Genomic DNA, 24,049 nt, shown 5'->3' on the forward strand with positions numbered 1-24,049 from the left:
CCATGATTCAGATCTATACCATGGTATAAGTGAAAGTACCATAGTAGCAGCATGGTATGAATGAAAGTACTGAGGAGAGAGAATGCTAGGATTATGCAGATGAGATTCTCCGGGGGAGAGGAAGAGAGGAGAAGACACTTGTAGATCAGCCCTCTGTCCACTGGACCAATCAGGAAGCATCTGTTGTGGGTGTGAAACTGCTGTCAACGTTTTCTAAATTACGATTGGTTGACTGAGGTGCTTGTCAACGGAACGCCTCTATTTTGAGTACATTTTACGATTCTTGTCATTGTGGGGTATGATTAATCCCGCCCGGGCGCCGGTGTAGGCGTGTTTTGCATCGGCTGAAAGTTGATGCATTCGATTTGAAACTGGGCTGCCTCCCGGGTGTGAGCCAGGTGCCCGCTTCAAAGCCCATGGACAAGTCGGCTCAAAACGAAAGTGAGGTAATTAAGCACGTAGTAGTAATTAGTAGGCTTCTGTGTTTTCCCATGCAAAAGGTATTGCTTTTGATAAAAACGCTTTATCTGCCGTCGCAATGAAAGGTAGTTAGACATTTCAAACATTTATTTTATGTAAAAGAGATGTATGTTTCTGCACGATGCAACATGCTACCTTGTTAACAAAATGACTGAGTGGCGCAGATCACTGTTCGATTTTGAGAAGGGCGTGCCTCCCTCTCCGCTTTCGCCCAATGACATGGCCGTTGCCCCGCGGCTCAGCATAATCGAATGCGCCCATTGTGAAATTGAAATGACAACAGCTAGCTAAGGAAGTGAAAGCGGTATTATATATAAAACCAAATCTTTGCTTTTGGGGGAACATAGACTGAGCACCTTCATAGAACGACGATCTAATGAGAAAGCTGTCAGGTACGTAGAATTGTTGACAAACACGGTGCGTATGACGATCTTGCGCAATCGTTGAGCAGACTGGGTAACGGCGTTAGTAAATATTCAATGTCGGCTACCTGGCAGAGGTAGCTAGTTAACTAGCTTACTTTTAGCTTGGAGTACAAGTCGTCAACTCTTAGCTAACTAACTTTACACAGCTAGAGAGCTCATCAACTGTCTGTCAGGGATATGTGATGTGGACGGGATGGTGTCAAAATACCTAGTTAGCTTGCAAACTATAGTGTGTCATGTCATACCGGGACAGCACAGGACTTCCTGATTATCTAGCTAGCTAGGTCCATTATCTTGGTCCCATGGTTGTCATATGATGTCCATGTTAAACACTTGTCTGCACACTTTGCATATAGGTGGTGAGGTTCACTGGGACTTGTTTGACAATCAACACAGGTGTGTGTCTTGTGAGCCCTGTGTGTGTCTTGTGAGCCCTGTGTGTGTCTTGTGAGCCTTTGCCAGATCACATCAGTGTTAATTCAGTATATTAGTCAAATTTCACGGAAGTGTAAAAGATCAGAGCCCTCTCTGTTCTCCTCAGAAAGATGGTTAACTTAATCTAATGGAAACACAAACTAGAAAATTACATTTGGAATGGGAAGCGTCTCCCTCAGGGAGAGAGGGAGCTTTTTACAGAAAGTTGAAGCTTAGAAAACATGTATAACAAGGTTTTATTGGTGTCTACGCCACAAACCTAATTTGTTTTTTTGGTAAGTTTGCGTAGACTTTTGGTTGAAGCAGATGCACCTCCCCTTACTGCAATCATCGGCCTCCGTCTGCTTTAGTCTTCTTTCGTACATCACCTTGAACACTTACATATAAAGGCATTATTGGCTTTAAAGCACAGGAGGGTCATAATAATCGTGCGGAACGGCGCAAATGGAATGGCATCAAACACCTGGAAACCATGTGTTTGATACCATTCCACATAATCCGCTCCAGTCATTAACACCAGCCCGTTCTCCCCAATTTAGGTGCCACCAACCCCCTGTGCTTTAAAGTGTCTACTCCACAACACTAATTTGGTCTATTTCTCTCTCAGGATGTTAGTCCTGCTGTACTTCCTCTTTACCTTCGCTTCATTGGCTGCTTCAGTGGGACAGACAGGAAGTGGAAAAAGATGTGACGCGGGTGCTGCAGCCCCCATTCCGGTGCTGCTGGTGTCGTTTGATGGTTTCAGAGCTGACTACCTTCAACGGTTCACTCTACCCAACCTAATGCTGCTGTATTCGCAGGGAGTCCTGGTGGAACAAATTACTAATGTCTTCATTACCAAGACCTTCCCTAACCACTACAGCCTGGTAATATATAACCTTTCACCCCTGACCTATAACCCCTTGTGAGTTATCGAGGGGATGGTGTACTACAAACATTTCAGAAATTGAATACCCAAAAAGCCTACTAAATAAGTAGTATGGGAATTTGATAACATCTGAGTTCTAGCCAGCAGTTTGTATGACCCCTAAATGCTAACCTCTTATCTCTATGCCCTCCAGGTGACAGGTCTGTATGCAGAGTCTCATGGCGTCATAGCTAGCAATATGTATGACCACGTGACTCAGAAGCACTTCACTATCTTCAACGACACCGACCCTTTCTGGTGGAACGAAGCTGAACCCCTCTGGGTCACTGCACTGGATTGTGGGTACAAGACGGGCGTGGCCATGTGGCCGGGGTCAGACGTGCCAATCAGGAACAGAACAGCGACTCACTTCATGCCCTACAACCCCTCCGTGACCTTTAGTCAACGCCTGGCCAACGTCACTCACTGGCTGACTGGGGTATGTAACTTCTGACCCATAATCCCAGTTTTCACTGAGTACTGCTTTCAGAGATGGAAGAGGAAGTGAGACATCCCACTCCCTAATCTTTTATGGTTCATATACAGTCAATGAACTAAGCAGACCAGTCCCAGCTGCTATTGCATTGGTGTCTTTGGGAGAGCAACCCCTTAAGCAGACCGGAGATGTGACCATTCTTCCCCCAATGGTAAACGGCCTGAGTAAGACATCTTCATTTATCCTCCATTCCTCTCTCTCCAGGGCCAGGGTAAAGGGGAGGAGCCAGTATCGTTTGCAGCTCTGTATTGGGAGGAGCCAGACAGGACAGGTCACATGTATGGACCAGACAACACCACCCACATAGGACAGGCTCTTAAAGAGGTACTGTACATGTGTGTGTAACACAATATTACATTGCATTATATTGTGCTCAGTTCTGCTGATTTTGAACTGTATGGGTTTGTGTGTGTGTGATGTGTGTTAACAGGTAGATGACAATGTGGGTCTGCTGATATCAGAGCTGAAGCGTGCAGGGTTGTGGGGGCATGTCAATGTCATCATCACCAGTGACCATGGAATGGCTCAGTGTTCCACTGATCGCATCATCAGGCTGGATGACTGTCTGCACTCTGACAACTACTCAGTAGTAGACCTAACCCCTATCGCTGCTATCATACCCAACAGAGGTGTGCACACACACACACACACACACACACACACTTGCTATGAGTGAGAAGTTTGTGACAGGTTAAAGGAGAGGTTGGTTAATGTGTGTGTTGTGTGTTGTGTGTCAGTGTCAGACCCCAAGGTTGTGTTTTCCCTACTGAGTGGTTGCCATACCCACATGACTGCCTACCTGAAGAAGGACCTTCCTGATAGGCTGCACTACAGGAACAATGACAGGGTTCAACCAATCATATTAGTCGCTGACGAGGGATGGACTATCGTACAGAGCGGAGGGCTACCACGTCGTAAGGCTTTTACACATGACCCACACACATATATTTATATATATATATATATATAAACTAACCGTCTGTCTCTGTGTGTACACTCTAGTGGGAGACCACGGCTATGACAACACTCTACCCAGCATGCACCCCTTCCTGGTGGCAGTGGGCCCAGGCTTCCTTCCTGGTTACCGTCTCCCGCTGTTAGAGAGTGTTGATGTCTACCCAATAATGTGTCAGCTGCTAGGGGTTCCACCAGCACCAAACAACGGATCTCTGTCTCAGGCACGCTGCTTCCTGGCTGGGGAGGACTGTGTCGACATCCCCCTGGTGGTGGGACTGGTGGTGGGGGTACTGCTGGTTCTCACCACACTCACTGGTTAGTCTGCGGTATTGCTTGTAATATATACGTTACAATATCATGTTTTAAGTGAAATTTGTCGTTTTTGTAATAGTCGAAAGAGATAGGAAATTTAAAGGAGCACCCTTCTCTCTCTCTTCTCTTTCTATATACTACTTTTATATTTTATATTTTGTCATTGACTTTAATATTTGACTTTTTATTATTGATATTTGTACTGCACTGTTGAGGAGAGCTTGCAAGTAAGCATTTCACTATACCGTTTACACCTCTGTATCCTCTTAAATGTGACCAATAAACTTTGTGTTGATCTCTCTCTCGCTGTCAGGACTGTTCAAGTTGTGGAGGCCACGGCGTCAGTCATCCTCTCGTCCCTTCCAACGCCTCTCTATACAGGACGATGATGATGATGACCCTCTGCTGGACTAGAGTAAACAACTCCCAGCTCGACTAGACTGACCAATCACAGATCAGAACGTCATATCACATCCAACCAGAGGTCATCACCACCACGCTCCTAACAACCAATCGGTACTCTGGTCAAACGTTTTGCACTAAATAGGGAAGAGAGTTTCATTTCAGACACAGCCATACTCTGTTATGAGACTAAACAGAGCGGTTGTCAGATTTCACATTTACACACTCCTCTTTCTCTGTGGTACCATACTCATGGCATATTCAAATAAATGCATGAACTATAAATAAACAAATATTAAACCACAAATAGTTAAAAATAAAGAAATAAGACACCAAAGAGAACAATCAGTTGGTAGAAACAAACTGGGGTTACTTGATTATGTCTATATACAAAGAAGCCACCTATAATGATATAACATGTTATATATGTAAAACAAAATCTCAGTTCATTTGTAAAGATTTGCAAGACAATCATAAAATGAAGTATACATCATTATGTTTGTTAAGAGAGATTCTAGTGAAGGGAAGTAAATCTGAATATTGAAGAGTATATTTCATAAGAGTACCGCTATATTGCAGTAGTATGTTGAACAGCAGTCATGCTGTAGAGTTGTTATATAGGTTTTATTAAGGGTTTTATTAGATATTCTGTATACTACTGAGCCAGGGAGTGGAGTCAAAAACCGGACTGAAGCTATGTTTCTGTTGATGGTGTCTGTTAGTCACATAATTCGATTTTATTTAGTAGTGTGTGTTTGCTAAGCTATAGCACTGGCACTATATGGTTTCCTGTAGTGTTAAGGAGACCTGTTATGCTGTTAGATTCATGTTCAGGGGCCTCATTTATAAATGTTGCGTAAGTACAAAGTATACCCCAAAACCTGCATGCTCCAGTTTTCATGCAAAAGTTGGCATTTATATAAACTGAACTTGACTTGAGAATGTGCTTAACTCCCTGCAAACTTTAGACCATGCATATGGTCAATATCTAGTGGTTAAAGTTTTCTATTGCAAGCAGGCATGTACTGAAAGGAGGCATAATTTGTGCAGATGGGGTATATGATAATACACCTATTCATAATAATATCCCCCCATCCAGGAGCCATTTGCTGTCAGTGAGAAAAGCCAAAATCTATGTTTTATTTTTGGAATGTAAGACAATTACACCTAGGAATCTATTTCCTTTTTATTTTATTAATGATTGCAGTAGCCTAGATTACAGTATTATAATTTTTTTGTAGCCTAGAGCCTAGACAATGTTTCAGAATTGGCGGGCAGTCCAGCATATTTCGGTTGAGGGAAAAGTCTATGCAAAACATGTTGAATTCAAACATTATGCTGACAGGTCCACAACAATTTGCCTTTTTTTTATACATTGTAACAGTTCTTTGCCAAATACAGCATAATTTACTGCAAATTATTAAAACATTCTGCCAACACTGTAAATAGACCGGTAGCTTATGTATCATTTTTGACAGTAGGCTACAGTATTGCTGTTCTATAGGAGCGCGGAGTGCAGTATCATAGCATATTTAATCTCAGAGCCTATACCAAGGCAGGAGATAAATACACAATCTATTGAAAAACTAAATATTGAACAATTTCTTTTGCTGTAGCATTTACTTTGATTGTATATTTTAAACAATTTAAATCTTGCAGAATGCAAGGACAGTGTATAGCACTCCCTTTAGGTAGCAAGCATGTTTATTTTGAAAAAGTCACTGCAAAATATCAAAACGTTCTGCCCACACCTCTACAGAAATGTGATCAAATTAGCCATTACCCTTTTTTTTTTTAAACTGTCGTGGCCTAATTCCAATAGTTCCAAATTATACAGCAAATAAAGGGTGTTATTGTCACCATAAATGGTGGCTGGCGCCGTTATAATGCTCGTTCACACAGGCACAGTTTTAGGATGGTTCGGATTTATAACTGGACATATGTGTATGTATGGTGTGCGCCAAGTTTATAAATCTCAATATTTTTAGACTTAGGTATTCATTTTCAGAAATAGCGCACGCAGATATTTTGTTTCACATTTACGCAGCGGTTATAAATGAAGCCCCAGGTCCTTTATCTAAAAATAAGTAATTGAAGAAGAACTTTACTGTTTTGAGTTTGATTCTCTCTTCAAGCTACAGTGTGTTTGCATGTGTGTGGTGGCTGAGAAAGGGTGTCCAATGTCTTTTTATTATTCTTTAAAATCTTTTTATGCACATGTTTCTTTTGTGTGGTTTGTTTCCAGATAGCTCAGATCTTCCATTATTAAATGATTGTAGTTGTGTAGAGGAGTCGAAGACCTGCTGTTACTGTGGGTACTATACCATAGTTACTATGTTTGCAGTACTATGATTACTGTGCTGTTACTACGGTTACTATGTTGTTACTATGCGAACCAGTTGATGTCCCACCTCCAGGTGGCTACTGAATTGGTCCTCTGTGTGTTTCTGCTCATATTGTCATTGAATGACAAATAAAAGTATAAAGTGTACACATTGTATCATTATTTTTCAAAATGCTTAGACTCCACACCCACTATCGCTTCAACCTACCTACAGCTGAAGTCTGAAGTTTACATACACATAGGTTGGAGTCATTAAAACACATTTTTCAATCACTCCACAAATTTCTTGTTAACAAACTATAGTTTTGGCAAGTCGGTTAGGACTTGCCATCTACTTTGTGCATGACACAAGTAATTTTTCCAACAATTGTTAACAGACAGATTATTTCACTTATAATTCACTGTATGATAATTCCAGTGGGTCAGAAGTTTACATACACTAAGTTGACTGTGCCTTTAAACAGCTTGGGAAATTCCAGAAAATGATGTCATGGCTTTAGAAGCTTCTGAGAGGCTAATTGACATCATTTGAGTCAATTGGAGATGTACCTGTGGATGTATTTCAAGGCCTACCTTCAAACTCAGTGCCTCTGCTTGACATCATGGGAAAATCAAAATAAATCAGCCATGACCTCAGAAAAAAATTGTAGACCTCCACATGTCTGGTTCATCCTTGGGCGCAATTTCCAAACGCATTAAGGTACCACGTTCATCTGTACAACAATAGTACGCAAGCATAAACCCCATGGGACCACGCAGCCGTCATACCGCTTAGGAAGGAGAAGCGTTCTGTCTCCTAGAGATGAACGTACTTTGGTGCGAAAAGTGCAACTCAATCCCAGAACAACAGCGAAGGACCTTGTGAAGATGCTGGAGGAAATGGGTACAAAAGTATCTATATCCACAGTAGAACGAGTCCTATATCAACATAACCTGAAAGGCCACTCGGCAAGAAAGAAGCCACTGCTCCAAAACTGCCATAAAATAGCCAGACTATGGTTTGCAACTGCACATGGGGACAAAGATTATACTTTTTGGAGAAATGTCCTCTATTCTGATGAAACAAAAATAGAACTGTTTGGCCATAATGACCATTGTTATGTTTGGAGGAAAAAGGGGGTGCTTGCGAGCCAAAGAACACCATTCCAACCACGAAGCACGGGGGTGACAGCATCATGTTGTGGGGGTGCTTTGCTGCAGGAGGGACTGGTGCACTTCACAAAATAGATGGCAACAGAAGGAAGGGAAATCATGACCCAAGTTAAACAATTTAAAGGCAATGCTACCAAATACTAATTGAGTGTATGTAAACTTCTGACCCACTGGGAATGTGATGAAAGAAATAAAAGCTGAAATAAATAATTCTCGCTACTATTATTCTGACATTTCACATTTGTTAAAATAAAGTGGTGATCCTAACTGACCTAAGACGGAATTTTTACTCTGATTAAATGTCAGGAATTGTGAAAAACTGAGTTTAAATGTATTTGGCTAAGGTGTATGTAAACTTCCGACTTCAACTGTATGCTTAATCATTACACTTGAATGTATAATTGACAGGTGTGTGTCTGTAGCTAGGTTTCCATCCGGTTGGTGACAGATTTTCATGCAAATATTGTAAAATCTGCATAAAACAATATGTACATTTTCCCACCAGAGATGTGTGTTCATCAAACGGACTTATTGCTGATAAAAGGATATGCGTGATGACATAGAGCACATAAAAATAGTTCCCATGCACCTAATAAAAAATACAAGTTAACTTCTTATGGCTGCATCCCACTAACGGGATCGGTATGACAACAGCCAGTGAAAGTGCAGGGCGCCAAATTCAGAAATCAGAACAGAAATCTCATAATTAAAATTCCTCAAACATACATGTGTCTTATATCATTTTAAAGGTAATCTTGTTGTTAATCCCACCAAAGTGTCCGATTTCAAATATGCTTTTCAGCGAAAGCACTACAAACGATTATGTTAGGTCACCACCAAACCACAATAAGCACAGCCATTTTTCCAGCGAAATATAGCAGTCACAAAAAGCAGAAATAGAGATAAAATGAATCACTAACTGTAACGGCTGTCGTCTTCCTCGTCTGAGGAGGATAAGTTAGAAGGATCGGAGGACCAATGCGCAGCGTGGTAATTGTTCATCTTACTTTAATAAAGGTGAACACTCAAAATACAAAACAACAAAAGTGACAACCGAAACAGTTCTATCTGATGCAGACACACAAAGACTGAAAACAACCACCCACAAAACCCAACACAAAACAGGCTACCTAAATATGGTTCCCAATCAGGGACAACGATTGACAGCTGCCTCTGATTGAGAACCATATCAGGCCAAACACAGAAATAGCAAAACATAGAAATACAAACATAGACTGCCCACCCCAACTCACGCCCTGACCATACTAAATAAAGACAAAACAAAGGAAATAAAGGTCAGAACGGGACAGTACCGGAACGGGACAGAACGGGACAAATAGCCCTTACACATCCTGGAGGTGTGTTTTGGGTCATTGTCCTGTTGAAAAACAAATGATAGTCCCACTAAGCTCAAACCAGATGGGATGGCGTATCGCTGCAGAATGCTGTGGTAGCCATGCTGGTTAAGTGTGCCTTGAATTCTAAATAAATCACAGACAGTGTCACTAGCAAGCACCCTCAGACCTCCTCCTCCATGCTTCACGGTGGGAACCACACAAGCGGAGATCATCCGTCCACCTACTCTATGTCTCACAAAGACAGCGGTTGGAACCAAAAATCTAAAATTTGGACTCATCAGACCAAAGGACAGATTTCCACCGGTCTTATGTCCATTGCTTGTGTTTGATTTTATTTGATACTTGGCCCAAGCAAATCTTTTCTTCTTATTGGTGTCCTTTTGTAGTGGTTTCTTCGCAGCAATTCGACCATGAAGGCCTGATTCACGCAGTCTCCTCTGAACACTTGATGTTGAGATGTGTCTGTTACTTGAACTCTGTGAAGCATTTATTTGGTCTGCAATTTCTGAGGCTAGTAACTCTAATGAACTTATCTGTCACGCTGGTATAAAGGATCATTCAAGAGAGAACAGGTGAACGGAATGAGCAGCAGTGCCGGGGGGATCCGTGACAGTACCCCCCCCCCCCCCCCCGACACCGGCCTCGAGGACGACCACAGGGACACGGTGCGGGTCGATCCCTGGTCAGTGAATTATCCAGGATGTCCACTGCAGGAACCCAGCACCGCTCCTCTGGGCCATACCCCTCCCAGTCGATGAGGTACTGGCAACGCCTCGAATCCAGGACCTCACGGACCAAGTACGCTGGACCTCCCTCAATGTCCAGAGGCGAAGGCGGGGCGTCACTGGGTCCAGTCTCAGCGAGGGTACCAGGCACCACTGGCCTGAGGAGAGACATATGAAAGGTTGGGTTAATGCGGTAATCAACAGGGAGTTGTAAATGGTACCTTACCTCATTAACCCTCCTCATGACTTTACACGGCCCCACCAACCGAGGGCTCAGCATTGGGCAGGGCAGGCTGAGGGGCAGGCTCCGGGTGGAGAGCCAGACCCGGTCACCTGGGGAGAAAACAGGCGCCTCACTGCGGTGGCGGTCGGCCTGCTCCTGGTGCCGATGCAGTGCGCACTGGAGACGAGTGTGCGCAGCATTCCAGATCTCCTCAGCGAGCCGAAACCACTTGTCCACCGCAGGGAACTCGGTCTGGCTCGGATGCCAAGGGTCCAGGGCCGGCTGATACCCCAAAACCCATTGGAAAGGAGTGACGTCAGTAGAGGAGTGGCGGAGGGAATTCTCCGCCCAAGGTAGAAAATCCGCCCACTCCCCCGGCCGATCCTGACAGTAACACCTCAGGAACCTGCCCACCTCCTGATAGCCAAAGGGTGGCTACTTTGAAGAATGTCAAATATAAAATATATTTTTATTTGTTAAACCCTTTTTGGGTTGCTACATGATTCCAGATGTAGTATTTATTAATGTTGATGTCTTCACTATTACTCTACAATGTAGAAAATAGTACAAATAAAGAAAAACCCTGGAATGAGTAGGTGTGTCCAAAGTTTTGACTGGTACTGTATAAAGTAGATTTTGATGTGAAGCTGCCTCATCTCTGAACTAATTGCGTCTCAGATTTTGGCCACAAAATGAGACCCTTCTGTTACCTTAGACCCAGAACAGAAACAGAGAGAGGTTAGAAGTCAAATGTAGAATGCTGAGTCCACTTGTGACTCAAAACGCGTACCCTCAAGTGTATTATTGCTTTAATAAATTAAGTTAATATATATTTGCACCATATGAAATTCATATATATTTGTCCACAAATAAGTTAATACATATTCATATACATTTGCACCAAAATTAAGTTAACAAATGAATTTCACATATATATTAACATACTGTATATTCTGTATTTGCACCATAGGAAGTTGATCAGTGGAAGGCTTAGTGTTGATTGGTGGAGGGATTGTCAGGTGTATTTAGGTAAAGGTCTCTGTTACCATGACAACCTCAGAGATGAGGTTATCAGAAAGAGCACGACATATCCCTTAACTACATGACAGACAATCATATCTGTTCTACACAATACATTTCTATCTTAAAGTTCTGTAATGTTGTGCCCTTCTGAACAGACAAACAAGCAAACATAACAGACTACTGGACTCACAGCTCAGTCACAACACACATAGTACACACAAATCTCTGTACATTGAAATATACACTGAGTACAGAACATCTTTCCAAAACATATACTGACCAGGTGAAAGCTATGATCCCTTAATGATGTCACTGGTTAAATCCACTTAAATCAGTGTAGATGAAGAGGAGGAGACAGGTTGAAGAAGGACTTTTTAAACCTTGAGTCAATTGAGACATGGAGTGTGTATGTGTACCATTCAGAGGGTGAATGGGCAAGACAAAATATTTAAGTGCCTTTAAACGGGGTATGGTAGTAGGTGCCAGGCGCACCAGTTTGAGTGTGTCAAGAACTGCAACGCTGCTGTGTTTTTCACAACCAACAGTTTCCCGTGTGTATCAAGGATGGTCCACCACCCAAAGGACATCCAGCCAACTTGACACCAACTGTGGTAAGCATCGGAGTCAACATGGGAGGGCATCCCTGTGGAACACTGTCCACACCTTGTAGAGTCCAAGTCCTGACAAATTGAGGCTGTTCTGAGGGCAAAAGGGGAGGCAACTCAATTTTAGGAATGTTTTGTACACTCAGTGTTAGCCAAACAGTTAGCCAAACTGAAGAGAATATAAACACACAGCTAGCAGACCGCTTTCAAGCAGCTGTTTATATATTCACTACCGTTCAAAATTTTGGGGTCACTTAGAAATGTCCTTGTTTTTGAAAGAGAAGCAATTTTTTGTCCATTAAAATAACATCAAATTGATCAGAAATACATTGTTAATGTTGTAAATTACTTTTGTTGCTGGAAACTGCAGATTTTTGAATGGAATATCTACATAGGCGTACAGAGGCCCATTATCAGCAACCATCCCTCCTGTGTTCCAATGGCACGTTGTGTTAGCTAATGGCACGTTGTATTAGATAATCCATCCACCTGGCAGGTGTGGCATATCAAGAAGCGGATTAAATAGCATGATCATTACACAGGTGTACCTTGTGCTGGGAACAATAAAAGGCCACTCTAAAATGTGCAGTTTTGTCACACAACACAGACCATGTGTAACCACGCCAGCCTAGGACCTCCACATCGGGCTTCTTCACCTACGGAATTGTCTGAGACCAGCCACCCGGACAGCTGATGAAACTGTGGGTTTTCACAACCGAAGAATTTCTGCACAGACTGTCAGAATCCGTCTCAGGGAAACTCATCTGCGTGCTCGTTGTCCTCACCAGGGTCTTGACCTGACTGCAGTTTGGCATCGTAACCGTCTTCAGTGGGCAAATGCTCACCTTCAATGGCCACTGGCATGCTGGAGAAGTGTGCTCTTCACGCGTGAATCCTGATTTCAACTGTACCGGGCAGATGGCAGACAGTATGGCGCCATGAGGGTGAGTGGTTTGCTGACGTCAATGAACAGAGTGCCCCATGGTGGTGGTGTGGTTATGGTATGGGCAGGCATAAGCTATGGACAACGAACACAATTGCATTTTATCGATGGTAATTTGAATGCTCAGAGATATCGTAAAGAAATCCTGAGGCCCATTGTCGTGCCATTAATCCGCCGCCATCACCTCATATTTCACGATGATAATGCACAGCCCCATGTCGCAAGGATCTGTACACAATTCCTGGAAGCTGAAAATGTCACCCATTAAGCATGTTTGGGATGCTCTGGATCGACGTCTACGACTGCGTGTTCCATTTCCCGCCAATATCCAGCAACATCGCACAGCCATTGAAGAGGAGTGGGACAACATTCCACAGGCCACAATCAACAGCCCGGTTAACTCTATGCGAAGGAGATGTGTCGCGCTGCGTGAGGCAAATGGTAGGCACACTAAACACTGGCTGGTTTTCTGATCCATGCCTCTAGCTTTTTTTAAAAGGTATCTGTGAACAACAGATGCAGATCTTTAGTCCCAGTCATGTAAAATCTATAGATTAGGGCCTAAATTAATTTATTTCAGTTGACTGATTCCCTTATATGTACTGTACTGTAACGTTGCGTTTATATTTCTGTTCAGTTTAGGTCTCAGAGCAGGTGATGTCACCGAACGCTACAAGTACGCACCACTGACTAGCTAGCCATTTCAAATCGGCTACATGTGTTTTAATGGACCATTTTTTTGCATATATATATATATATATATTTATATATATATATACAGTATATATATACAGTGGGGAGAACAAGTATTTGATACACTGCCGATTTTGTGGGTTTTCCTACTTACAAAGCATTTAGAGGTCTGTACTTTTTATCATAGGTACACTTCAACTGTGAGAGACGGAATCTAAAACAAAAATCGAGAAAATCACATTGTATGATTTTTAAGTAATTAATTTCCATTTTATTGCATGACATAAGTATTTGATCACCTACCAACCAGTAAGAATTCCGGCTCTCACAGACCTGTTAGTTTTTCTTTAAGAAGCCCTCCTGTTCTCCACTCATTACCTGCATTAACTGCATTTGTTTGAACTTGTTACCTGTATAAAAGACACCTATCCACACACTCAATCAAACAGACTCCATCCTCTCCACAATGGCCAAGACCAGAGAGCTGTGTAAGGACATCAGGGATAAAATTGTAGACCTGCACAAGGCTGGGATGGGCTATAGGACAATAGGCAAGCAGCTTGGTGAGAAGGCAACAACTGTTGGCGCAATTATTAGAAAATGGAAGAAGTTGAAGATGACGGTCAATCACCTTCGGTCTGGGGCTCCATGCAAGATCTCACCTCGTGGGGCATCAATGATCATGAGGAAGGTGAGGGATCAGCCCAGAACTACACGGCAGGACCTGGTCAATGACCTGAAGAGAGCTGGGACCACAGTCTCTAAGAAATCCATTAGTAACACACTACGCCGTCATGGATTAAAATCCTGCAGCGCATGCAAGGTCCCCCTGCTCAAGCCAGCGCATGTCCAGGCCCATCTGAAGTTTGCCAATGACCATCTGGATGATCCAGAGGAGGAATGGGAGAAGGTCATGTGGTCTGATGAGACAAAAATAGAGCTTTTTGGTCTAAACTCCACTCGCCGTGTTTGGAGGAAGAAGAAGGATGAGTACAACCCCAAGAACACCATCCCAACCGTGAAGCATGGAGGTGGAAACATCATTCTTTGGGGATGCTTTTCTGCAAAGGGGACAGGACGACTGCACCGTATTGAGGGGAGGATGGATGGGGCCATGTATCGCGAGATCTTGGCCAACAACCTCCTTCCCTCAGTAAGAGCATTGAAGATGGGTCGTGGCTGGGTCTTCCAGCATGACAACGACCCGAAACACACAGCCAGGGCAACTAAGGAGTGGCTCCGTAAGAAGCATCTCAAGGTCCTGGAGTGGCCTAGCCAGTCTCCAGACCTGAACCCAATAGAAAATCTTTGGAGGGAGCTGAAAGTCCGTATTGCCCAGCGACAGCCCCGAAACCTGAAGGATCTGGAGAAGGTCTGTATGGAGGAGTGGGCCAAAATCCCTGCTGCAGTGTGTGCAAACCTGGTCAAGAACTACAGGAAACGTATGATCTCTGTAATTGCAAACAAAGGTTTCTGTACCAAATATCTGATTTTCTGATGTATCAGTCATGCAATAAAATGCAAATTAATTACTTAAAAATCATACAATGTGATTTTCTGGATTACAGACCTCTACATGCTTTGTAAGTAGGAAAACATGCAAAATCGGCAGTGTATCAAATACTGGTTCTCCCCACTGTACATACAGTTGAAGTCGGAAGTTTACATACACCTTAGCCAAATACATTTAAACTCAGTTTTCACAATTCCTAACATTTAATTCTAGTAAAAATTCCCTGTTTTAGGTCAGTTAGGATCACTACTTTATTTTAAGAATGTGAAATGTCAGAATAATAGTAGAGAGAATGATTTATTTCAGCTTTTATTTCTTTCATCACATTCCCAGTGGGATTGCCTTTAAATTGTTTAACTTGGGTCAAAAGTTTCGGGTAGCCTTCCACAAGCTTCCCACCATAAGTTGGGTGAATTTTGGCACCTTCCTCCTGACAGAGCTGGTGTAACTGAGTCACTCCAATACCTTGACTTTGTTGTCCTTAAGCCATTTTGCCACAACTTTGGAATTATGCTTGGGGTCATTGTCCATTTGGAAGACCCATTTGCGACCAAGCTTTAACTTCCTGACTGTTGTCTTGAGATGTTGCTTCAATATATCCACATAATTTCCTCCCTCATGATGCCATCTATTTTGTGAAGTACACCAGTCCCTCCTGCATCAAAGCACCCCCAAACATGATGCTGCCACCCCCGTGCTTCACGGTTTGGATGGTGTTCTTCGGCTTGCAAGCCTCCCCCTTTTTCCTCCAAACATAACGATGGTCATTATGGCCAAACAGTTTTATTTTTGTTTCATCAGACCAGAGGAAATTTCTCCAAAAAGTACGATATTTGTCTCCATGTGCAAACCATAGTCTGGCTTTTTTATGGCGGTTTTAGAGCAGTGGCTTCTTCCTTGCTGAGTGGCCTTTCAGGTTATGTCGATATAGGACTCGTTTTACTGTGGATATAGATACTTTTGTACCTGTTTCCTCCAGAATCTTCAGAAGTTCCTTTGCTGTTGTTCTGGGATTGATTTGCACTTTTCGCACCAAAGTACGTTCATCTCTAGGAGACAGAACGTGTCTCCTTCCTGAGCGGTATGACGGCGGCGTGGTCCCATGGTGTTTATACTTGCGTACTATTGTTTGTACAGATGAACGTGGTACCTTCAGGCGTTTGGAAATTGCTCCCAAGGACGAACCAGAAAACAATGTATTGGCTGATTTCTTTTGATTTCCCATGATGTCAAGCAAAGAGGCATTTTTGAAGGTAGGCCTTGAAATACATCCACAGGTACACCTCCAATTGATTCAAATGATGTCAATTAGCCTCTTATCAGAATCTTATGAAGCCATAACATAATTTTCTGGAATTTTCCAAGGTGTTTAAAGGCACAGTCAACTTTGTGTATGTAAACTTCTGACCCACTGGAATTGTGATACAGTGAAATAAGTGAAATAATCTGTCTGTAAACAATTGTTTGAAAAATTACTTGTGTCATGCACAAAGTAGATGTCCTAACCGACTTGCCAAAACTATAGTTTAACAAGAAGTTTGTGGAGTGGTTGAAAAATGAGTTTTAATGACTCTAAAATAAGTATATGTAAACTTCCGACTTCAACTGTATGTGTATGTATATTTGTGTCAGAGAGAAGACTCGTACTGCAGTAGTTCATAGAGCAGAGATCTGTCCCTGTATCGAATGCCTGCGGCTGCAGGTGTCAGGTACTGCAGTAGGTTGATGGTTCTTCGCAGCCGTCTGTCCACGTAGTGAGCGTCCCAGGCCGGGTAACGTTTCCTGGGCATGTCAATCTTTATCAGAGGACCCTCGAAATGGCGTGAGGTGGGGGGCTCTGATCGCACCTGGAACACCGGCAGACAGCTGTCTGTGATGACGTCATCACTGTGGGAAGAGTTGGCCAGGTGGGCTGGGGTTGGCGGGGCGGAGGGGGGCAGGGGGTTACCCCACAGCAGCTCGTCACAGCAGGTTGAGGCCGGGGTGGGGTGTGTGTGTGAGGGGTGGAGAAGGCCGTAGTATAGAAGCATCACCAGTACTCCACCCGCAAAGGACAGGTAGACACCACACAATGCTGGCACCGCGTAGATGTCTGTTTCTGCATGGTCACGATACACATACCTGTAACACACACACATGCACCTTTTATGATATGCACGCACACACATTTGTCTCTGCACTAATTAAGATAGATACACCTATTAGATGATGAAACACATAGGTGTGTCTGTCTGTCTACATACCACAGTCCGGTGAGAAGTGTATTCTCAGCCAGTACCACAGAGTAGTAAGCAACCATGCGTCCCCTGGTGTGTCCCTCCTTGACGTTGAACCAACAGAAGATGTAGACGATGCCCACCACCAAGTTAAACAGCACCTCCTCCCAGCGAGACATACAGAAGTCTGTTCCTCCATGCACCACCCACAGTGCCATGCCACACCAGTGGAGCACCACAAAGATGCCAAAGTACAGGTGGAAGAGGGAGGCGAAGAGGGCGAGAGAGAGAACGCGGGAGGAGATGGTGAAGAGGCGCCAGAGAAGGTGGAGAAGGGCACCGCGGTAACTCAGACTGCGCTGGTCGTCCCTGGAGTCACGCAGGAGCTTGTGGTACGAAGCCAACACCCAGGATAGAGACAGAAGAGAGCCTAGACTAGATATACCTAGAGAGAGAGGGATTGATTCTCATCTTGGTAAACTAGTTGACGAGTGAGTGTGTGTGTGTAATGTGTACTGTGTGTGAACTGTATGTGTATACGTACACTGTAGAGTCTCAGCCCGGTTCTGCTGTATCATAATACAGAGCTGTAGTACTAGTTGAGGAGCTGACTCCAGGAAGGTCTCCAGTAGCCGCAGCATGTTGACGTCTGCATACTCAAACATCATGGCCCAGTAGAACCTCCTCTGGGCCTCCTTAAGCTCCTTCATACGGTGGGACTGGATACCCAGGTACAACGTACGGATATACCTGGGGGTCAGAAGTTGGAGGTGAGACGTCAATCATCATGGCCCCTGTAATACCACCATCATGGCCCAGAGAGAGAGAGAGAGATAGAACCTGTTTGAATGAATAAGATCAATTACGGAGTGCCCCAGGCTGTGGCTGTGGGTGTGTGTGTTTGTGTGTATGCATGTGCGTAGTCATGCTCATACAACCATCTGGGCTGCATCATATGAATAAATTTCATATTACATCAATAATTCACTGGCCACTTAGAAACACACACATGCAGACACACACATTTCACCAGAGAAACCTGAAAAATGCCACATCACAACAGAGGAAAAAGAGAGAGAGAACTTATTGATTTGTGTTTAATTAGCGTAAAATTTTGATGTTGTTATCCATCCTTTCACTCTCTCGCTCTCTCCCTCAGTCCCCTCCCCCCTTCACTACTGTTATATGTGTTCAAGCTCTTTTTTTCTCCCTTCTACTCCATCGCTCCATCTCACAGTGATCTATCTCAATCAGACTGAACCATTCCACACACATACACCACTCTTTGGGACAGGCCACACCATTAGGGGAAGTGTTACACACGGGCACACATGCAGACACACACCACTGGGGAGAGGCAGGGTTGTTATTTTCACGGTGAGCCTTTATAAAAACATGCAAGAAACCACAGTCATACAGGTGTCATCCAGTCAGTCAGAGCCCCCAGCCCACCATGTACTTGAATGCTCAGTGCATTACTAGACAAACATGGACGGTCCAAACGTTCCTCAGACGACTCTCATTTACAAATCACTGAGCTGCCTCCCAACCCCCATCACACACACACACACACACGCACACCCGCTCTTAAACCCACTCAACATCTCCCTCAGGCACCTAGGCTATTAAAGATTAATCTGACAGAGAGCGGGAGAGAGAGAGTGTCTGTGTGTGTGTGTGTGTTTGGGGGGGCTTTGACCATTGGTGTTCAGTCAGGGCGTAGCACAAATGCAAGAGAATATGAAAATCGATTGAGCCCAAATAGTTTAAAACTGTTTTACCAAACAGTGGGGAAATAAGCTTTATTCAGGTCAGTGCAGCTTCTGCCTATGTTCTGCACATGTGCCCTTTGTCGCTAATATGGCCATTTGGATTGTTCGAGTAACCTTGCTAATGCTACTGACTGTAGTTTTTTTGTAGATTCAGTGTTGCCTGTTAGAGCTCTGTGTGTGTGTGTGTGTGTGTGTGTGTATGTGTGTGTATCGTGCGTGCGTCCATGCGAGGGTGGGTGGCAGGTAGCCTACCGGTAAAGAGCGTTGGGTCAGTTACTAAAAAGGTCGCTGGTTCAAATCCCGAGTCGAATAGGTGAAAATCTGCCGGTGTCCTTGAGCAAAGCACTTAACCCCAATTGCTCCAAGGTCGCTATCAATAATGGCTGATCCTTGGCCGTGACCCCACTCTCCAAGCGTGTCTCAGGGGGACTTGGGATATGCAAAAACTAATTTCCATTTCATACCTCACACTTACAGGTTACCCACTTGTACATGTACTGAAATAGGACAAACATATTTCAATCTTAGACTTTCACTCACACAAAAACAAAGCTATTCACTTCTCACCATCTTAAGTAAGCATGCCCCTTTCAAAAAATGTAGAACTAAGAACAGATATAGCCCTTGGTTCACTCCAGACCTGACTGCCCTTGACCAGCACAAAAACATCCTGTGGCGGACTGCAATAGCATTGAATAGTCCCCGCGATATGCAACTGTTCAGGGAAGTCAGGAACCAATACACATAGTCAGTTAGGAAAGCAAAGGCTAGCTTTTTCAAACAGAAATTTGCATCCTGTACTTCTAACTCCCCAAATTTTTGGGACACTGTATAGTCCATGGAGAACAAGAGCACCTCCTCCCAGCTGCCCACTGCACTAAGGCTAGGCGACACGGTCACCACCGATAAATCCACGATAATGTAAAATTTCAATAAGCATTTCTCTACGGCTGGCCATGCTTTCCTCCTGGCTACCCCAACCCCGGCCAACAACTCCGCACCCCTCGCAGCTACTTGCCCGAGCCTCCCCAGCTTCTCCTTCACCCAAATCCAGATCGCAGATGTTCTGAAAGAGCTGCAAAACCTGGACCCGTACAAATCAGCTGGGCTAGATAATCTGGACCCTCTCTTTCTAAAATTATCCGCCGCCATTGTTGCAACCCCTATTACCAGTCTGTTCAACCTCTCTTTCGTTTCATCCGAGATCCCTAAAGATTGGAAAGCTGCCGCGGTCATCACCCTCTTCGAAGGGGGTGACACTCTAGACCCAAACTAGAGTGTCAAGAAGACGACACCATTCTGTATACATCTGGCCCTTCTTTGGACTCTGTGTTAATTAACCTCCAAACGTGCTTCAATGCCATACTTCACTCCTTCTGTGGCCTCCAACTGCTCTTAAACGCTAGCAAAACCAAATGCATGCTTTTAAACCGTTCGCTGCCCGCACCCACCCGCCCGACTAGCATCACTACTCTGGACGGTTCTGACCTAGAATACGTGGACAACTACAAAAACGTAGGTGTCTGGCTAGACTGTAAACTCTCCTTCCAGACTCATATCAAACATCTCCAATCCAAAATCAAATCTAGAATCGGCTATCTATTTCACAACAAAGCCTCCTTCACTCATGCCGCCAAACTTACCCTAGTAAAACTGACTATCCTACCGATCCTCGACTTCCGTCGATGTCATCTACAAAATAGCTTCCAACACTCTACTCAGCAAATTGGATGCAGTCTATCACAGTGCCATCTGTTTTTTTACCAAAGCGTCTTATACCACCCACCACTGCGACCTGTATGCTCTAGTCGGCTGGCCCTCGCTACATATTCGTCGCCAGACCCACTGGCTCCAGGTCATCTATAAGACTATGCTAGGTAAAGCTCTGCCTTATCTCAGCTCACTGGTCACGATAACAACACCCACCCGTAGCACATGCTCACTGGTCATCCCTAAAGTCAACACCTCTTTGGTCGCCTTTCCTTCCAGTTCTCTGCTGCCAGTGACTTGAACGAATTGCAAAAATCGCTGAAGCTGGAGACTTACATTTCCCTCACTAACGTTAAACATCAGCTATCTGAGCAGCTAACCGATCGCTGCAGCTGTATAGTCCATCGGTAAATAGCCCACCCAATCTACCTACCTCATCCCCATATTGTTTTTATTTACTTTGCTGCTCTTTTGCACACCAGTATCACTACTTACACACCATCATCTGCTCATCATCATCTGCTCATCTATCACTCCAGTGTTAATCTGCTAAATTGTAATTACTTTGCTTCTATGGCCTATTTATTGCCTTACCTCCTCATGCCATTTGCACAGACTGTATATAGATGTTATTTTTTTCTATTGTGTTATTGACTGTACGCTTGTTTATTCCATGTGTAACTCTGTGTTGTTGTTTCTGTCGCACTGATTTGCTTTATCTTGGCCAGGTCGCAGTTGTAAATGAGAACTTGTTATCAACTAGCTTACCTGGTTAAATAAAGGTGAAATACAAAATATTGTCTAAGAGAGGTAAACACAGATGCATGCAGGCAAACTCACATAAAGTGTGTGTGAGGCGAGGGGAACATGTGGTCTATTGAATGGACAGTAGAGGAGGAGAGAACAGGGTGACATGCTCTGTCCTTACCTCCAGACCTGTCCCAGCTGTAGAATGTGTATGGTGATCTGCCACAGCCACACTGAGGCCACTCTTACCCGGTCTGTCCCGGGATAAATCCATCTTTGGTCGGCTGGCTCTCGCCTGGTTAGCTTTTCTCTCTCTCCTCCCTTGCTGCAGTCCACTGTCCCCAGCCAGGTTGTCAGACACTCTCCGCTGTAGTCCTGGGTGAACCAGCGGAAGCTCAGGATCTGAACCACAATCGACGGCACCAGCACAAGAAAAAGTGTCAGACTAAACCACAGATAGTCCTGTCTGGTGTAGTAGTCCGCAGCGAGAAGTAGGTCTGTTCCCACGTCCCAAAAGAAGACGAGGAGAGCCAGGATCAGCCAGAGACAGTCCAGCCACAGGCCCTCCTCTGGCGGGCAGCGAGTCTCCCTTAAACCGCTACCCCTGCCAACTCCGGTCCCTCCAATCCCTCTATAATAAGAATGATCATAATAATAATGGCAAAAGGGTAAAAATGAGAATTGCAGAGAAAATTATCATACTACACACACACACTTACCCAGTAGTGTTCTCCCCCAGCAGGTTTCCCAGGCAGTTGGAGCGACAGCCCCAATAGCAGACAGCAGAGTGGCAACAGAGACAGATGTGAATGGCTGCAGATTCCAGAGGCTGACAGTCTCCCTCTGTGTCTCCATCAAACACCCCCTCCCCCACACCCTCCCCCGTTCCTCCCCATCCCCCTCCATCAGACTGAGCGGCCATGTTACTCCTGTTCCTTTCGTCCCGAACCAAAACACACCCTCCTCCTCTGATCCCACGTCACTTTCCAAATACCTCCTGTCCCTCCTCAGCCGCTGTGTTTCTGTCTCTGACTCTCCCGGGGAGCGAGGAGCTATCAGAGCCTGTCACTACACGACGGCCTCCTCTCCATCCCTCCTCCCCTTCCTCCTCTCTAGGAAACGCTCTATCCCCTCTCATACCAGGTGCTCCTCGCCACCAGCGGCAGCGGTGGAATCCGTTCCTGTTCCTCTTCTCCTCTAGCCTCTCTTCATCCCCCTCTCTCTCTCGCCCTCTGCATCTCCTGCATGGCTGACTCACCACGGTCATCTAGGGAGACAGTGGCTTGTTATGAACTAATGCAGCATCTTCCAGCTAACAGATCTGTGTGTGTGTGTGGGTGTGTGTGTGTGTTGAGATGTAATTGTGTGAAAATCCAATGAATTAATCCTCATCCATGTGGAGCTGTGGTAACAATTCAGCCTTCCCCCGCCTGTCACTCTGCCTGTCTGTCCGTGCGCTTTATTCCACTGATCAACACACACACACACACACACACACACACACACACACACACACACACACACACACACACACACACACACACACACACACACACACACACACACACACACACACACACACACACCACAGCAGCCTATGAGCCGTCCGCTCCTCCCCGCTGCTTGAGCCCTCTGCGCTGCTAAGCTCAACACACACTCACACACACTCTGCCTCCTAGTGGTAAGTCTAGATACAACATCTACACATCTATACACACACTCTCTCCAACCCCCCTCTCTCCTCTCCTTCAGATGGCTTCTGCCCAACAGCTCAGCCAGCCTAATCACCCATAACATATGTGTGTGTGTGAGCTCTGCCAGAGTAAGGGGAGGGGAAAAGAGATGGAGAGAATGAGGGAGAGAGAGGAGGTAGATATGGGTGGGAGTTGGGAGAGAGAGTAAGGGGTAGAGGAGGAGCAAATATAAGGATTTAAAAAGAGAGGGATGAGGGAGGGATGAAGCACAAACCAGCCTCCTCACTTTCTGCCTCTCTCTTTCCGTGTCCACTGGAGATTAGCATCTCTTTTGCCATGACTACCATCCCAGTGTGGCTGAAGGAGCGTGGTCATTTGGTGTCTGTGAAGGAGAGAGTATGAGAGAGAGAGATGGAGAGAGTAGGAGAGGTAATTGTTTGTAATTTATTCTAAAATCAATTTTTCCATGTTTTTCCTAATGTGTATCAGATACAAACCATACTAGTCTATTGGCTGCAGGGACTCTTATGCAATATTTGTATATTTCATAATGCCAACAAAACGCTTTATTAAATTGGACTGAGGGAGAGAGGAAGATGTACTCACTTGAGATTAACATAATGACTGGCCATTAAAAGTGGGATTGTGTGTGATTTTATTTGATGTGACTATTGGTGCTCTGCTATGTGTGTTTATGGTGTGTACCTGTCTGTTCAGTCTGTGGTCCTGGGGTGTGTTCAGTCTAACCTCTGACCCCTGTGGCCCCTCCTCCTCTCTAAGCCTCCAGAGCTCCTCCCTCTTCTGTTGCTTGGCAATCTACTAAGCTATATGTAATTGTTTTAAGGTCATACAAAGGATAATTTAGCTATTTGATATTGAATTTTAACTTATTATGGCTGCAGGGGCAGTATTGAGTA

At 44.5% G+C, this 24,049-nt stretch overlaps 2 protein-coding genes across 3 annotated transcripts; one reads left to right on the forward strand and one right to left on the reverse strand.

Moving 5' to 3' along the window:
- Positions 1-307: 307 nt before the first annotated feature.
- Positions 308-6,905, forward strand: enpp4 (ectonucleotide pyrophosphatase/phosphodiesterase 4). 2 transcript variants are annotated; one of them, XM_055863398.1, is made up of 8 exons: positions 308-446; positions 1,948-2,206; positions 2,402-2,686; positions 2,948-3,067; positions 3,174-3,372; positions 3,481-3,657; positions 3,746-4,015; positions 4,326-6,905. In XM_055863398.1, the coding sequence occupies exons 2-8, from the start codon at positions 1,949-1,951 to the stop codon at positions 4,424-4,426; spliced, it is 1,410 nt and encodes a 469-aa protein (XP_055719373.1). In that variant the 5' UTR covers positions 308-446; position 1,948; the 3' UTR covers positions 4,427-6,905. The 2 variants fall into 2 exon arrangements, with proteins under 2 accessions (XP_055719373.1, XP_055719372.1); XM_055863397.1 differs by lacking the exon at positions 308-446 and adding an exon at positions 709-872.
- Positions 6,906-11,008: 4,103 nt separating this feature from the next.
- On the reverse strand, positions 11,009-23,078 carry LOC129811787 (XK-related protein 6-like). Its single transcript, XM_055863396.1, has 5 exons — positions 22,158-23,078; positions 21,620-22,069; positions 17,754-17,959; positions 17,237-17,654; positions 11,009-17,114 (listed from the first exon to the last, which is right to left on the reverse strand). The coding sequence occupies exons 1-5, from the start codon at positions 22,358-22,360 to the stop codon at positions 16,622-16,624; spliced, it is 1,770 nt and encodes a 589-aa protein (XP_055719371.1). The 5' UTR covers positions 22,361-23,078; the 3' UTR covers positions 11,009-16,621.
- Between the last annotated feature and the right edge of the window lie 971 nt (positions 23,079-24,049).

This window comes from Salvelinus fontinalis, chromosome 15, assembly GCF_029448725.1.
Source record: "Salvelinus fontinalis isolate EN_2023a chromosome 15, ASM2944872v1, whole genome shotgun sequence".
NCBI lineage: Eukaryota > Metazoa > Chordata > Actinopteri > Salmoniformes > Salmonidae > Salvelinus > Salvelinus fontinalis.

Coding starts and splice junctions, on each gene's coding strand:
- enpp4 (XM_055863398.1), top strand. CDS start 1,949: ATGTTAGTCCTGCTGTACTTCCTCTTTACCTTCGCTTCATTGGCTGCT. Junction 2,207..2,401: donor TCCCTAACCACTACAGCCTG/GTAATATATAAC, acceptor TATGCCCTCCAG/GTGACAGGTCTGTATGCAGA. Junction 3,068..3,173: donor TAGGACAGGCTCTTAAAGAG/GTACTGTACATG, acceptor GTGTGTTAACAG/GTAGATGACAATGTGGGTCT.
- LOC129811787 (XM_055863396.1), bottom strand. CDS start 22,360: ATGGCCGCTCAGTCTGATGGAGGGGGATGGGGAGGAACGGGGGAGGGT. Junction 22,070..22,157: donor CTGGGGGAGAACACTACTGG/GTAAGTGTGTGT, acceptor TTCTTATTATAG/AGGGATTGGAGGGACCGGAG. Junction 17,960..21,619: donor CAGCTGGGACAGGTCTGGAG/GTAAGGACAGAG, acceptor TCTGACCCCCAG/GTATATCCGTACGTTGTACC.